The 15,328-nt window shown below is 43.2% G+C and overlaps 1 protein-coding gene across 1 annotated transcript in view; it reads left to right on the forward strand.

Annotated features, from left to right (window-relative positions):
• Positions 1-14,646, forward strand: part of LOC126092842 (lysosomal alpha-mannosidase-like) — a 324,038-nt gene extending 309,392 nt beyond the window's left edge. Inside the window, exon 18 of the mRNA XM_049908575.1 lies at positions 14,423-14,646. Coding sequence (XP_049764532.1) covers positions 14,423-14,629 — 207 coding nt within the window. The 3' untranslated portion in view covers positions 14,630-14,646. The remainder of the gene's footprint in view (positions 1-14,422) is intronic.
• The last annotated feature ends 682 nt before the right edge of the window (positions 14,647-15,328 follow it).

A 15,328-nucleotide genomic window follows, 5' to 3' on the forward strand; every position in this document is an offset into this window, starting at 1 on the left:
GGGAGAGATAAAGGTAAAACTAGAAAGCAAAAGGAGATCTGGTGTGAAAAAAGGCGAAAAAGGGTTGGTTAGAGCTGGGCTGTTGATCCTGTGGTGAACTTGTGTAGGTAGATAATGATGTGCATAAAGGTTAGGTGGTTGTGTTGCCGCCAAAACACGTTAAAGGGTGGAGAAATACGGGAGAATTTCGAAAAAACTACGTGAGGATGTATTAAAAGGGTGGTTTGGTGGTGACAGATTATGGAAATGAAGCTAACAATTGTCTGATGAAGAAATAATGACGTTAAAACCTGTGGGAAGCGGCTAGAAATGATCGATGATGTGAGAAAAACGGAAATGGAAATAAAGCAAAAGATATTAAAACTAGCCGGGAGGGTGGGGAGTCGTTCCAGTCCCGGGAGCGGAGGGACTTGCCTTGGGGGGGAAGAAAGGACGGGTATACGCTTGCGCACACGCACCCGTGTCCAGCCACACGTACACAGAACTGTCTGTGTATGTGCGGTTGGATGTGGGTGTGTGTGCGAGTGTGTACCTGTCCTTTTTTTCCCCCTAAGGTAAGTCTTTCCGCTCCCGGGATTGGAATGACTCTTTACCGTCTCCCTTAAAACCCACATCCTTTCGTCTTTCCCTCTCCTTCCCTCTTTCATGATGAAGCAACCGTTGGTTGCGAAAGCTTGATTTTGTGTGTATGTTTGTGTTTGTTTGTGTGTCTATCGACCTGCCAGCGCTTTTGTTTGGTAAGTCTCATCATCTTTCTTTTTAAATATATTTTTCCCACGTGGAACGTTTCCCTCTATTATATTCATATCATTAATTTGAACCCAACAATCACGTTTGTTATTGTTATTGTCACTGTTACATTTCGTAGTCTTTTCTGTCATCTTATTTCCTCCTTCTGTTTTTGCCAGCAGTTTTACTTTCTATTCACCTTCTCCTTTTTTACCGTAATCCAGTATACAATTTTATCCCGCCGATATATACTCAATAATACGTAATAATACGTAATAATACGTAACCCACTTCCAAACCAAAAATTTTTTTTCCGCTTTCAACACTACCGCTGCTATAAAATCCACCGTTTCCAGTTCACAAACAGTTCCTTTCAGCTATTTAACAACCTTTTCAGCTAGTTTTAATATCTTTTGCTTTATTTCCATTTCCGTTTTTCTCACATCATCGATCATTTCTAGCCGCTTCCCACAGGTTTTAACGTCATTATTTCTTCACCAGACAATTGTTAGCTTCATTTCCATAATCTGTCACCACCAAACCACCCTTTTAATACATCCTCACGTAGTTTTTTCGAAATTCTCCCGTATTTCTCCACCCTTTAACGTGTTTTGGCGGCAACACAACCACCTAACCTTTATGCACATCATTATCTACCTACACAAGTTCACCACAGGATCAACAGCCCAGCTCTAACCAACCCTTTTTCGCCTTTTTTCACACCAGATCTCCTTTTGCTTTCTAGTTTTACCTTTATCTCTCCCCATATATTTTTATATTTATTTTCATTTTCATTTCAGCCTCGTGTTCCACTTTCCACCTTCTAGTACCATGTCACCCTCACAACACCTCCACAACGACCCCATTAAGTTTTATTTACATTCCCTCCGCAAACATGCCTTCGCCCTAGCCAGATTACACTCCCATATTTTATTTTCTCAGGCTTGTCTGACATTTGGCATCACCCCCAAAGGCCTCACACTTAAAGTTCCCATCTCTGGCTGCAACCCTTCTTTCCATCAGTCCCTATACCAGTTCCAAACCGAACAATCCATTGCCCTCACCCACCTAATCCTTCACCTACACATCCACTCAGCCAATCAACACACCCATCAACTCCTGTCCCTAATAAAAGTCCTGAATCTTTCCTCTCCCACATCCACACCGGTTGTTCAGAGCATCCTCCTACAGGCCAACCGCAAATTAGAAAAGCATGCCACCCTCCACCTTAAAAAACTATCCAATCTCCTGGTTTCCCACCTCCGGAAAGGCAACTCACTCACCCTTCACAACCTTTCCAGCAAACCTCAACCTCCTCTCATTGCACACAAACCCAGTCTCTCCCATCTACTCAATCTCCCACTTCCAGCTCCACTCCCTCCAAAACCTCAAAATTCCAATCAACGCAATCTGGAACCACAACACCCCAATTCAGTAGTTAACCTTTCCTCCAAACCTCTCTCCCAATCCGAAACCTCTGTCCTATCCAAAGGCCTCACCTTCAGCCCCACTCCCAGTTTTAACCAAACAGCCCTCGTCAAAGATTTACTGTCCTACACCCGTACTCTCTGCTGGAAATATCACTTTGCCACGAAGAAAAATGATCCTAATCCTACTCCTAATGATCCAACTCCCCAAGATACTATCCAAATTGAACCATGCCTGGAACAGTTCCGTCCTCCGTCACAGCGGGACCCACCTCCTCTTCCTCAAAATCACCCTCTCCTAACCTTCCAGGAATTTCTGACTTCCAGCCTTGCCTCTCAATCCTTCTTAAAAAACCTTAATCCTACTCCCAACATCACCACTGCTGAAGCCCAGGCTATCCGTGATCTGAAGGCTGACCGATCCATCGTCATTCTTCCGGCTGACAAGGGTTCCACAACTGTGGTACTTGATCGTCGGGAGTATGTGACTGAGGGACTGCGTCAGCTTTCAGACAACACTACTTACAAAGTTTGCCAAGGCAATCCCATTCCTGATGTCCAGGCGGAGCTTCAAGGAATCCTCAGAACCTTAGGCCCCCTACAAAACCTTTCACCCGACTCCATCAACCTCCTGACCCCACCAACACCCCGCACCCCTACCTTCTACCTTCTTCCCAAAATTCACAAACCCAATCATCCCGGCCGTCCCATTGTAGCTGGTTACCAAGCCCCCACCGAACGCATCTCTGCCTACGTAGATCAACACCTTCAACCCATTACATGCAGTCTCCCATCCTTCATCAAAGACACCAACCACTTTCTCGAACGCCTGGAATCCCTACCCAGTCTGTTACCCCCGGAAACCATCCTTGTAACCATTGATGCCACTTCCTTGTACACAAATATTCCGCATGTCCAGGGCCTCGCTGCGATGGAGCACTTCCTGTCACGCCGATCACCTGCCGCCCTACCTAAAACCTCTTTCCTCATTACCTTAGCCAGCTTCATCCTGACCCACAACTTCTTCACTTTTGAAGGCCAGACATACCAACAATTAAAAGGAACAGCCATGGGTACCAGGATGGCCCCCTCGTATGCCAACCTATTCATGGGTCGCTTAGAGGAAGCCTTCTTGGTTACCCAGGCCTGCCAACCCGAAGTTTGGTACAGATTTATTGATGACATTTTCATGATCTGGACTCACAGTGAAGAAGAACTCCAGAATTTCCTCTCCAACCTCAACTCCTTTGGTTCCATCAGATTCACCTGGTCCTACTCCAAATCCCATGCCACTTTCCTTGACGTTGACCTCCACCTGTCCAATGGCCAGCTTCACACGTCCGTCCACATCAAACCCACCAACAAGCAACAGTACCTCCATTATGACAGCTGCCACCCATTCCACATCAAACGGTCCCTTCCCTACAGCCTAGGTCTTCGTGGCTAACGAATCTGCTCCAGTCCGGAATCCTTGAACCATTACACCAACAACCTGAAAACAGCTTTTGCATCCCGTAACTACCCTCCCGACCTGGTACAGAAGCAAATAACCAGAGCCACTTCCTCATCTCCTCAAACCCGGAACCTTCCACAGAAGAACCCCAAAAGTGCCCCACTTGTGACAGGATACTTTCCGGGACTGGATCAGATTCTGAATGTGGCTCTCCAGCAGGGATACGACTTCCTCAAATCCTGCCCTGAAATGAGATCCATCCTTCATGAAATCCTCCCCACTCCACCAAGAGTGTCTTTCCGCCGTCCACCTAACCTTCGCAACCTCTTAGTTCATCCCTATGAAATCCCCAGACCACCTTCCCTACCCTCTGGCTCCTACCCCTGTAACCGCCCCCGGTGTAAAACCTGTCCCATGCACCCTCCCACCACCACCTATTCCAGTCCTGTAACCCGGAAGGTGTACACGATCAAAGGCAGAGCCACGTGTGAAAGCACCCACGTGATTTACCAACTGACCTGCCTACACTGTGAAGTGTTCTATGTGGGAATGACCAGCAACAAACTGTCCATTCGCATGAATGGACACAGGCAGACAGTGTTTGTTGGTAATGAGGATCACCCTGTGGCTAAACATGCCTTGGTGCACGGCCAGCACATCTTGGCACAGTGTTACACCGTCCGGGTTATCTGGATACTTCCCACTAACACCAACCTGTCAGAACTCCGGAGATGGGAACTTGCCCTTCAGCATATCCTCTCTTCTCGCTATCCGCCAGGCCTCAATCTCCGCTAATTTCTAATTTCAATTTGCCGCCGCTCGTACCTCACCTGTCTTTCAACATCATCTTTGCCTTTGTACATCCGCCCCGACTGACATCTCTGCCCAAACTCTTTGCCTTTACAAATGTCTGCTTGTGTCTGTGTATATGAGGATGGATATGTGTGTGTGTGCGAGTGTATACCTGTCCTTTTTTCCCCCTGGGGTGAGTCTTTCCGCTCCCGGGATTGGAGTGGCTCCTTGCCCTCTCCCTTGAAACCCGAATCCTTTTGTCTTTCCCTCTCCTTCCCTCTTTCCTGACGGGGCGGCCGTTGGTTGCGGGGGCTGGGTTTTGTGTGTATGTTTGTGTTTGTTTGTGTGTCTATCGACCTGCCAGCGCTTTTGTTTGGTGAGTCTCATCATCTTTCTTTTTAAATATAAAAACAAAGATGATGTGACTTGCCGGGCGGAGGCGCTGGCAGGTCGATAGACGCACAAACATACACACAAGATTCAGGCTTTCGCGGCCAACGGTTGCTTCGTCATGAGGGAGGGAGGGAGAGGGAGGGACGAAGGGATGTGGGTTTTGGGGGGGAGGGTGGGGAGTCGTTCCAGTCCCGGGAGCGGAGGGACTTGCCTTGGGGGGGAAGAAAGGACGGGTATACACTCGCGCACACGCACCCGTGTCCAGCCACACGTACACAGAACTGTCTGTGTATGTGCGGTTGGATGTGGGTGTGTGTGCGAGTGTATACCTGTCCTTTTTTTCCCCCTAAGGTAAGTCTTTCCGCTCCCGGGATTGGAATGACTCTTTACCGTCTCCCTTAAAACCCACATCCTTTCGTCTTTCCCTCTCCTTCCCTCTTTCATGATGAAGCAACCGTTGGTTGCGAAAGCTTGATTTTGTGTGTATGTTTGTGTTTGTTTGTGTGTCTATCGACCTGCCAGCGCTTTTGTTTGGTAAGTCTCATCATCTTTCTTTTTAAATATATATATATATATATATATATATATATATATATATATATATATATATATATATATATATATATATATATATATATATAATAGAGGGAAACATTCCACGTGGGAAAAATATATCTAAAAAGAAAGATGATGAGACTTACCAAACAAAAGCGCTGGCAGGTCGATAGACACACAACAAACACAAACATACACACAAAAAATTCTAGCTTTCGCAACTAACAGTTGCCTCATCAGGAAAGAGGGAAGGAGAGGGAAAGACAAAAGGATTTGGGTTTTAAGGGAGAGGGTAAGGAGTCATTCCAATCCCGGGAGCGGAAAGACTTACCTTAGGGGGAAAAAAGGACAGGTATACACTCGCACACACACACATATCCATCCGCATATACACAGACACAAGCAGACATTTGTAAAGGCAAAGAGTTTGGGCAGAGATGTCAGTCGGGGCGGAAGTACAGAGGCAAAGATGATGTTGAAAGACAGATGAGGTACGAGTGGCGGCAAATTGAAATTAGAAATTAGCGGAGATTGAGGCCTGGCGGATAGCGAGAAGAGAGGATATGCTGAAGGGCAAGTTCCCATCTCCGGAGTTCTGACAGGTTGGTGTTAGTGGGAAGTATCCAGATAACCCGGACGGTGTAACACTGTGCCAAGATGTGTTGGCCGTGCACCAAGGCATGTTTAGCCACAGGGTGATCCTCATTACCAACAAACACTGTCTGCCTGTGTCCATTCATGCGAATGGACAGTTTGTTGCTGGTCATTCCCACATAGAACGCTTCACAGTGTAGGCAGGTCAGTTGGTAAATCATGTGGGTGCTTTCACACGTGGCTCTTCCTTTGATCGTGTACACCTTCTGGGTTACAGGACTGGAATAGGTGGTGGTGGGAGGGTGCATGGGACAGGTTTTACACCAGGGGCGGTTACAGGGGTAGGAGCCAGAAGGTAGGGAAGATGGTTTGGGGATTTCATAGGGATGAACTAAGAGGTTACGAAGGTTAGGTGGACGGCGGAAAGACACTCTTGGTGGAGTGGGGAGGATTTCATGAAGGATGGATCTCATTTCAGGGCAGGATTTGAGGAAGTCGTATCCCTGCTGGAGAGCCACATTCAGAATCTGATCCAGTCCCGGAAAGTATCCTGTCACAAGTGGGGCACTTTTGGGGTTCTTCTGTGGAAGGTTCCGGGTTTGAGGAGATGAGGAAGTGGCTCTGGTTATTTGCTTCTGTACCAGGTCGGGAGGGTAGTTACGGGATGCAAAAGCTGTTTTCAGGTTGTTGGTGTAATGGTTCAAGGATTCTGGACTGGAGCAGATTCATTTGCCACGAAGACCTAGGCTGTAGGGAAGGGACCGTTTGATGTGGAATGGGTGGCAGCTGTCATAATGGAGGTACTGTTGCTTGTTGGTGGGTTTGATGTGGACGGACGTGTGAAGCTGGCCATTGGACAGGTGGAGGTCAACGTCAAGGAAAGTGGCATGGGATTTAGAGTAGGACCAGGTGAATCTGATGGAACCAAAGGAGTTGAGGTTGGAGAGGAAATTCTGGAGTTCTTCTTCACTGTGAGTGCAGATCATGAAAATGTCATCAATAAATCTGTACCAAACTTTGGGTTGGCAGGCCTGGGTAACCAAGAAGGCTTCCTCTAAGTGACCCATGAATAGGTTGGCATACGAGGGGGCCATCCTGGTACCCATGGCTGTTCCTTTTAATTGTTGGTATGTCTGGCCTTCAAAAGTGAAGAAGTTATGGGTCAGGATGAAGCTGGCTAAGGTAATGAGGAAAGAGGTTTTAGGTAGGGCGGCAGGTGATCGGCGTGAAAGGAAGTGCTCCATTGCAGCGAGGCCCTGGACATGCGGAATATTTGTGTATAAGGAAGTGGCATCAATGGTTACAAGGATGGTTTCCGGGGGTAACAGACTGGGCAGGGATTCCAGGCGTTCGAGAAAGTGGTTGGTGTCTTTGATGAAGGATGGGAGACTGCATGTAATGGGTTGAAGGTGTTGATCTATGTAGGCAGAGATGCGTTCTGTGGGGGCTTGGTAACCAGCTACAATGGGACGGCCGGGATGATTGGGTTTGTGAATTTTGGGAAGAAGGTAGAAGGTAGGGGTGCGGGGTGTTGGTGGGGTCAGGAGGATGATGGAGTCAGGTGAAAGGTTTTGTAGGGGGCCTAAGGTTCTGAGGATTCCTTGAATCTCCGCCTGGACATCAGGAATGGGATTACCTTGGCAAACTTTGTAAGTAGTGTTGACTGAAAGCTGATGCAGTCCCTCAGCCACATACTCCCGACGATCAAGTACCACAGTCGTGGAACCCTTGTCCGCCGGAAAAATGACGATGGATTGGTCAGCCTTCAGATCACGGATAGCCTGGGCTTCAGCAGTGGTGATGTTGGGAGTGGGATTAAGGTTTTTAGGAAGGATTGAGAGGCAAGGCTGGAAGTCAGAAATTCCTGGAAGGTTAGGAGAGGGTGATTTTGAGGAAGAGGAGGTGGGTCCCACTGTGACGGAGGACGGAAATGTTCCAGGCATGGTTCAATTTGGATAGTGTCTTGGGGAGTTGGATGATTAGGAGTAGGATTAGGATCATTTTTCTTCTCGCTATCCGCCAGACCTCAATCTCCGCTAATTTCTAATTTCAATTTGCTGCCGCTCATACCTCACCTGTCTTTCAACATTATCTTTGCCTCTGTACTTCCGCCCCGACTGACATCTCTGCCCAAACTCTTTGCCTTTACAAATGTCTGCTTGTGTCTGTGTATATGCGGATGGATATGTGTGTGTGTGCGAGTGTATACCTGTCCTTTTTTCCCCCTAAGGTAAGTCTTTCCGCTCCCGGGATTGGAATGACTCCTTACCCTCTCCCTTAAAACCCAAATCCTTTTGTCTTTCCCTCTCCTTCCCTCTTTCCTGACGAGGCAACCGTTGGTTGCGAAAGCTAGAATTTTTTGTGTGTATGTTTGTGTGTCTATCGACCTGCCAGCGCTTTTGTTTGGTAAGTCTCATCATCTTTCTTTATATATATATATATATATATATATATATATATATATATATATATATATATATATATATATATATGGTTATAATAGAAGGAAACATTCCACGAAGGAAAAATATATCTAAAAACAAAGATGATGTGACTTACCAAATGAAAGTGCTGGCAGGTCGACAGACACACAAACTAACACAAACATACACACAAAATTCAAGCTTTCGCAACAAACTGTTGCCTCATCAGGAAAGAGGGAAGGAGAGGGAAAGACGAAAGGATGTGGGTTTTAAGGGAGAGGGTAAGGAGTCATTCCAGTCCCGGGAGCGGAAAGACTTACCTTATGGGGAAAAAAGGACGGGTATACACTCGCACACACACACATATCCATCCACACATATACAGACACAAGCAGACATATTTAAAGACAAAGAGTTTGGGCAGAGATGTCAGTCGAGGCAGAAGTGCAGAGGCAAAGATGTTGTTGAATGACAGGTGGGGTATGAGTGGCGGCAACTTGAAATTAGCGGAGATTGAGGCCTGGTGGATAACGGGAAGAGAGGATATATTGAAGAGCAAGTTCCCATCTCCGGAGTTCGGAGTTCCAACCAATACCAACCTATCCGAACTCCGGAGATGGGAACTTGCTCTTCAATATATCCTCTCTTCCCGTTATCCACCAGGCCTCAATCTCCGCTAATTTCAAGTTGCCGCCACTCATACCCCACCTGTCATTCAACAACATCTTTGCCTCTGCACTTCTGCCTCGACTGACATCTCTGCCCAAACTCTTTGTCTTTAAATATGTCTGCTTGTGTCTGTATATGTGTGGATGGATATGTGTGTGTGTGCGAGTGTATACCCGTCCTTTTTTCCCCATAAGGTAAGTCTTTCCGCTCCCGGGACTGGAATGACTCCTTACCCTCTCCCTTAAAACCCACATCCTTTCGTCTTTCCCTCTCCTTCCCTCTTTTCTGATGAGGCAACAGTTTGTTGCGAAAGCTTGAATTTTGTGTGTATGTTTGTGTTAGTTTGTGTGTCTGTCGACCTGCCAGCACTTTCATTTGGTAAGTCACATCATCTTTGTTTTTAGATATATATATATATATATATATATATATATATATATATATATGTGTGTGTGTGTGTGTGTGTGTGTGTGTGTGTGTGTGTGTGTGTGTGTGTGTTTTGTCTGCAACCCATCCTCTCCATAATATTGTCATTATCCCAGCTAGGATTTTCCATTGTTTGTTAAAAACTTTCTTTTTCAGAAATGCTTTGCTTTCCATTACCATTCCAGTTTTATATCTGCATCTGTGTCTGCATCTGCATCCATACTCCACAGGCCACATAATGGGCATGATGGAATCTTGTCCTATATATATACTCCATGGCCCATGCAATGGTGCACGGGAATGTTGTAAAACTACTAACATTTCCTTTCTTGTTCCTCTCACAAACAGAGTGAGGCTAACAACTGTCTATATGCCTCTGTATGAGCCTTAATTGCTCTTCTCTTAACTTCATGGTCCTTATGCACACTGTACGTTGGCGGCAGTAGAATCATTCTGCAGTCAGCTTCAAATGCCAGTTTTCCAGATATTCTCAATAGTGTTCCTCAAAAAGAAGATGTTGCTTTCCTTCAGGGATTCCGATTTGAGTACATAGTGCATTTCTGTAATACCAGTAACAAATCTAGGAACATGTCTCTGAATTGCCTCAATGTCTTCCTCCAAACCAACCTGGTGTAGACACCAAAAACTCAAACAGTACATTAGAATGGGTTGCACAAATGTTCTAAGCACAGTCCCCTTTTGTAGATGAGCTACATTTTCGTATAATACTCCCAATAAAGCAAACTCTACCACTTTCCTTCCCTGCAATGAGCCTTATGTGCTTATACTATTTCATTTCACTTTGCAGCATCATGTCTAATAGTTAATCAATGTGACTATATCTAGCAACACATCTATAATAGTGTATTTGAACATCACAGATTGTTTTTTTCTACTCTTCAGCATTATTTAAATTTTTCTACTTTTAGAGCAAGATGCCCTTCATCACGCCAAATGGAAACTCTGTCTACATAATCCTGCATCCTACAGTTAGTCAATGATGACACTTTTGCATAATCTACAACATCGTTAACAAATATTTGCAGGTTGCTGCTCACCTTATTCATTTGATCTTCTAAGTTTATAGAGAAAAAGAGTGATCTTATTACATTTCGATGAGCACTCCTGATGATACCCTTGTATCTAATGAAAACTCACTATCCAGAATAACATACTGGGTCTTATTACTTCCTCCTACTTCTGCCATTGTCATTAATTTACTTCCCAAAAAGCAAAATTCATCTACTACTTTTAGTATCTAATTTCCTAATCTAATTCTCTCAGTATCAACTGATTTAATTCAACTACATTCTGTCAGCCTTGTTTCACATTTCTTCATGTTCATATAATAACCTCTTTTCATGGCGCTATACACTCTGTTCAAATTCTGTTGACTGATTTCTTTATTAATTAGTGAAAGAATTTACATTGTATGGATTTCATGTTTCAAACATTAAAAAATTAACAACTTAAAATTAATTTCTTACTGGATAATAGACAACAAATTTTGTTTCAATCTAATTACATTTGTTGCAAGTCCTTTGTTATTTCTTAAGAGAACTATGATATCACTGGCAAACATCAAAATTTTTATTAATTCTCCCTTAACTTTAATTCCCATTCCAACTATCTCGAATTTCTCCTTTGTTTCCTTTACTGCTTGCACAATTTATAAATAGAATAACATTGGGACATGGCTGCAACCCTATCTGATGCCCTTCTCGATAGCTGTAACCCTTTCACTACAACTTGCAGATAGTCTTATGGTCCCTGTATTAATTATATCCCTGCTACCTTCAGAATTTGAAAAAGTGATTTCTTTTTACATAAAGGACACATTAATATGGTTAAGGCTTTTTGCTGGGTAGGAAACAAAGTCATGTGATGGAAAATGTACCCTCCCACTGGAACCATTTGTCACTCAAAATCTGTGGATGACTTATAGGAGGGAACCTGCCTTTCAAGGATGTAGTGAGTGGATTACACATTCTACCAGAGCTTTCCTTACTACTCTGAACTCAAACAGTCCATTTTCGTAAACATTTACAGGAAAAAATGATAATTAGTTATGGGGACTAATAAGAGAGTCTAGTTTGAGTGTTATACCTAAATTACATAAAACTGTAGTTAACTTGTAAATTTGTGAAACAAGTGGCATTTAGATCGGTATTCAAAATCAGCTGTAGATTTCCAAACACTTACAAAGAGGCGTTTCCATGACTGAAGATTGCCAGTGTGCAGTTAAGTTCTAGTTGATTCAATGTGTGCATGTCTTCTGATCAAGTTGTTAAGATTTCATCTTAACTGATTTCTTGATTATGTGTACAGTAGCCTAGACTGCAAACAGTGTTCCTCATTTGTAATTTCATAGTATCTGAATTCATGAAGTTTTTTTAAGATTTCTAATCCAACTGAATTTTTGTAACATCATCCAGGAGTTAAAATTTTGTTTTTGTCAGTCAACAGAACATGGTATGCAATGGTGAGTCTCTTCTTCCTATAAAGTCTTACTGTCAGTTATTACAGCTGCAGGGATGAAAAGAAAATAAGTTTAAGTATGGGAATGACCACAAATGGCCACAACCATTACATTGTCATCTCATGAGTAACACACACAGGTGTCTCTTATTAATATGTGGCACCCTGTGATACCAGTCAGATAGGAAGATGTTAGGATGGTGTAAGCATGTCTGACAGGCACAGATGTTCTCTGTAGGACAGCTGCACTGTAGGACTTTGGACACTCAGTGTGTCCCACAAGCACACACAATAACATGTCAGTTTTCTTATTTTCCTCATGTTTGTAAAATAGAAACATTAGTTTGTCACAGTGTACCATGTAATTTCTTACATACAATACCTGCATGAAGTACAAAAATAAGAAACATTCCAGATGGTCAACTCACAGAAATGTGTCTGTCAAAAGATACAAAATGAAGCTTTAATGAATGAAACAAGTGACTCATCAAGTTTTTAAGATTTCAAACTGGTGACAGTTTTTCAATAAAATAATTCAAAATGAAATTGTGGATCATTGCTGTTTTCTTTTAAGATATGCTCTATTGGGTAGCATCTCAAGTTCACAAGGGATCTCAGCATTTGACAAAATAATGCTAAATTTGGGAAAAATTTCTCCATAAAGAATATCATGTAATAAAGGACAGCAGACTAGAGTTTGAGTGCAACCTTAGTTATGTTGCAGAGAACCAGACACCTGTCCATTCCCAATAGATTTCATACCTAGTGATACCAATCCTAAGGTCTATACACACCACTCTCAAACTAATGAAAAATGAATGAAATGAGTTTAATGAGCAGTCACTCCAGTGGTCTGAAACTTCTGTGGACTGACTGGTATATTTGGTTTTAGGTTCTTCAGTCATACTATCTTTACACAGTCTCAATCTACCTGGCCTCGACAGTGGCTCGTGTGTGTGTGTGTGTGTGTGTGTGTGTGTGTGTGTGTGTGTGTGTCAACCTACCTGGCCTCGACAGTGGCTCGTGTGTGTGTGTGTGTGTGTGTGTGTGTGTGTGTGTGTGTGTGTGTGTGTGTGTGTGTGTGTATTTCAGAAAAAGGCCTTCTGGGCAAAAGCTTATGTGTTTATTAGTCTTTTTGTTGTCCCTGTCTGCAACTCAACATCTTCAATATATGGTGAGTAGTAATCTCCTTTTCATAATATTGTTGTTATTCCATACCCCATCCTGGATTTTCCATTGTTTGATTATACTTGATTTGCTGTTTTTCACCACCATTCAAACATCATGATTATAATCATCTTCACCTTCACCTCCATGACTTCTATTAGTATTATATTTGTATATTATGGTTAAAAACAAAGATGATGTGACTTACCAAACGAAAACACTGGCAGGTTGATAGACACACAAACAAACACAAACATACACACAAAATTCAAGTTTTCGCAACCAACGGTTGCTTCATCAGGAAAGATGGAAGGAGAGGGAAAGACAAAAGGATGTGGGTTTTAAGGGAGAGGGTAAGGAGTCATTCCAATCCCGGGAGCGGAAAGACTCACCTTAGGGGGAAATCCCGGGATTGGAATGACTCCTTACCATCTCCCTTAAAACCAACATCCTTTCAGCTTTCCCTCTCCTTCCCTCTTTCCTGATGAAGCAACCATTGGTTGTGACAGCTTGAATTTTGTGCGTATGTTTGTGTTTGTTTGTGTGTCTATCAACCTGTCAGCACTTTCGTTTGGTAAGTCACATCATCTTTGTTTTTAGATATATTTTTCCCACATGGAATGTTTCCCTCTATTATATTTGTATATTATGGTTGGTTGATTTGTGAGAGGGGACTAAACAGTGAGGTCATTGGTTCCATCATATTAGGAAAGGATGGAAAAGGAACCATTCCAGTATTTGCCTGAAGCGATTTAGGAAAATTACAGAAAACCTAAATAAGGACGACCGGATGCAGGTTTGAACCATTGTCCTCCTGAATGTAATTCCACTGTTCTAACCACTGTGTATATTATATAATTGTAACTTTTGTAGTACCATTTTACAAGTAACATATTTTTCAATATTTCACACATTGCAAAATTATGAGCAATTCTGGATTAGAGGTAAGAAGAGCCTCGAGGAACCTGCTAGGTGCAATAAATGTACATATAACATATGAAGGGTTAATCAAACAATGGAAAATCCTGGATGGAATAATGACAATACTCTGAAAAGAGTAGTTGATATTCACCATGTAGCAGAGATACTGAGTCGACTCTGATCTCCGCTATAACATAAGTAGCTACAATCCTTTTCAGAATGTTGTTAAATGAAGGACTAAATTTTACTGTTGGATTGTTACAGTGTTCAGCAAATAATGAGAAAATCACATGAGCTAAAATTTTTTATTTGATGTTTATCAATTTCACCTGTTTCTCCATTTGTGAAATGCAGTATACAAATTGTAAATTTCACTCTGTTGTGTTATTTTACAGAAACTGTTTGTGAATCTTCCATTTTCACATGTCACTGAGACATTGCTGGGTGGAAATCAACAGCCAAAAAATGGCAAATTACATTGGATAACAGAAAAACACTCACTGAAGAAAACTGAACATACAAGTAGAGAAAGTTCTCCATATTTAATTACTCTTATGCCGATGCAAATAAGAACTTTTATTTTAAAACTGAAAACTGAGTAAGTGTAATAAAGTGAAAAACTCTTGTTAATACCATTAATAAAAATGTGCTGGCAAATGCAACAGGATGAATCAACTCAAATCTTGAAAATTTGCCCCCACCCCACCCTCCAAAAAAAAAAAAAAAAACATGTCAATCGGCATCGAGAGCTGTCACCACTGGACAGCCAAAGAAACTGTTACGGTGGTGTTATTTATATACACTGAACGAGTTCCTAGACACATTCAAGGTGGCAGCCTTGACGAGACAGCCACTGTGCTGCCAGATATCCTGGCATCTGCTGGACAGCTTGCCAGGAGTAATGTCTGGCAGAGGTATCAGTGAGGAATTCAACAATAAAGTTCAGCAGATCTGTGTGTCTGGTCAGAAGGCCTCCTCCGGCCAGCCAGTGGTCACACTCCTCAGTGTCCAGGCTTTGATACTGCCGGCCTACCCACTGAATATGGTGAAGTCTTTGGCTAGCCACCACTAACTGTGCTAATCACAGCTGCTCTGGACTGTGACAGTGCAGCATTAGTGTCAGCTGGACACCAATGGCACTCAGTGCCTCGTCAACGTGCTGCCTCCCGTCAGTGAATGTAACCTTCGGGCACATCTGTCACCATTGCACCGATACAAAGGTGCCACAAGTCAACAGAAAGCTGTGTCTACTGGATGAGGACATAGATCTCTATCTGATCTAGCTTGATGAATAATAGGTA

This window comes from Schistocerca cancellata, chromosome 1, assembly GCF_023864275.1.
Source record: "Schistocerca cancellata isolate TAMUIC-IGC-003103 chromosome 1, iqSchCanc2.1, whole genome shotgun sequence".
Classification (NCBI taxonomy): Eukaryota; Metazoa; Arthropoda; class Insecta; order Orthoptera; family Acrididae; genus Schistocerca; species Schistocerca cancellata.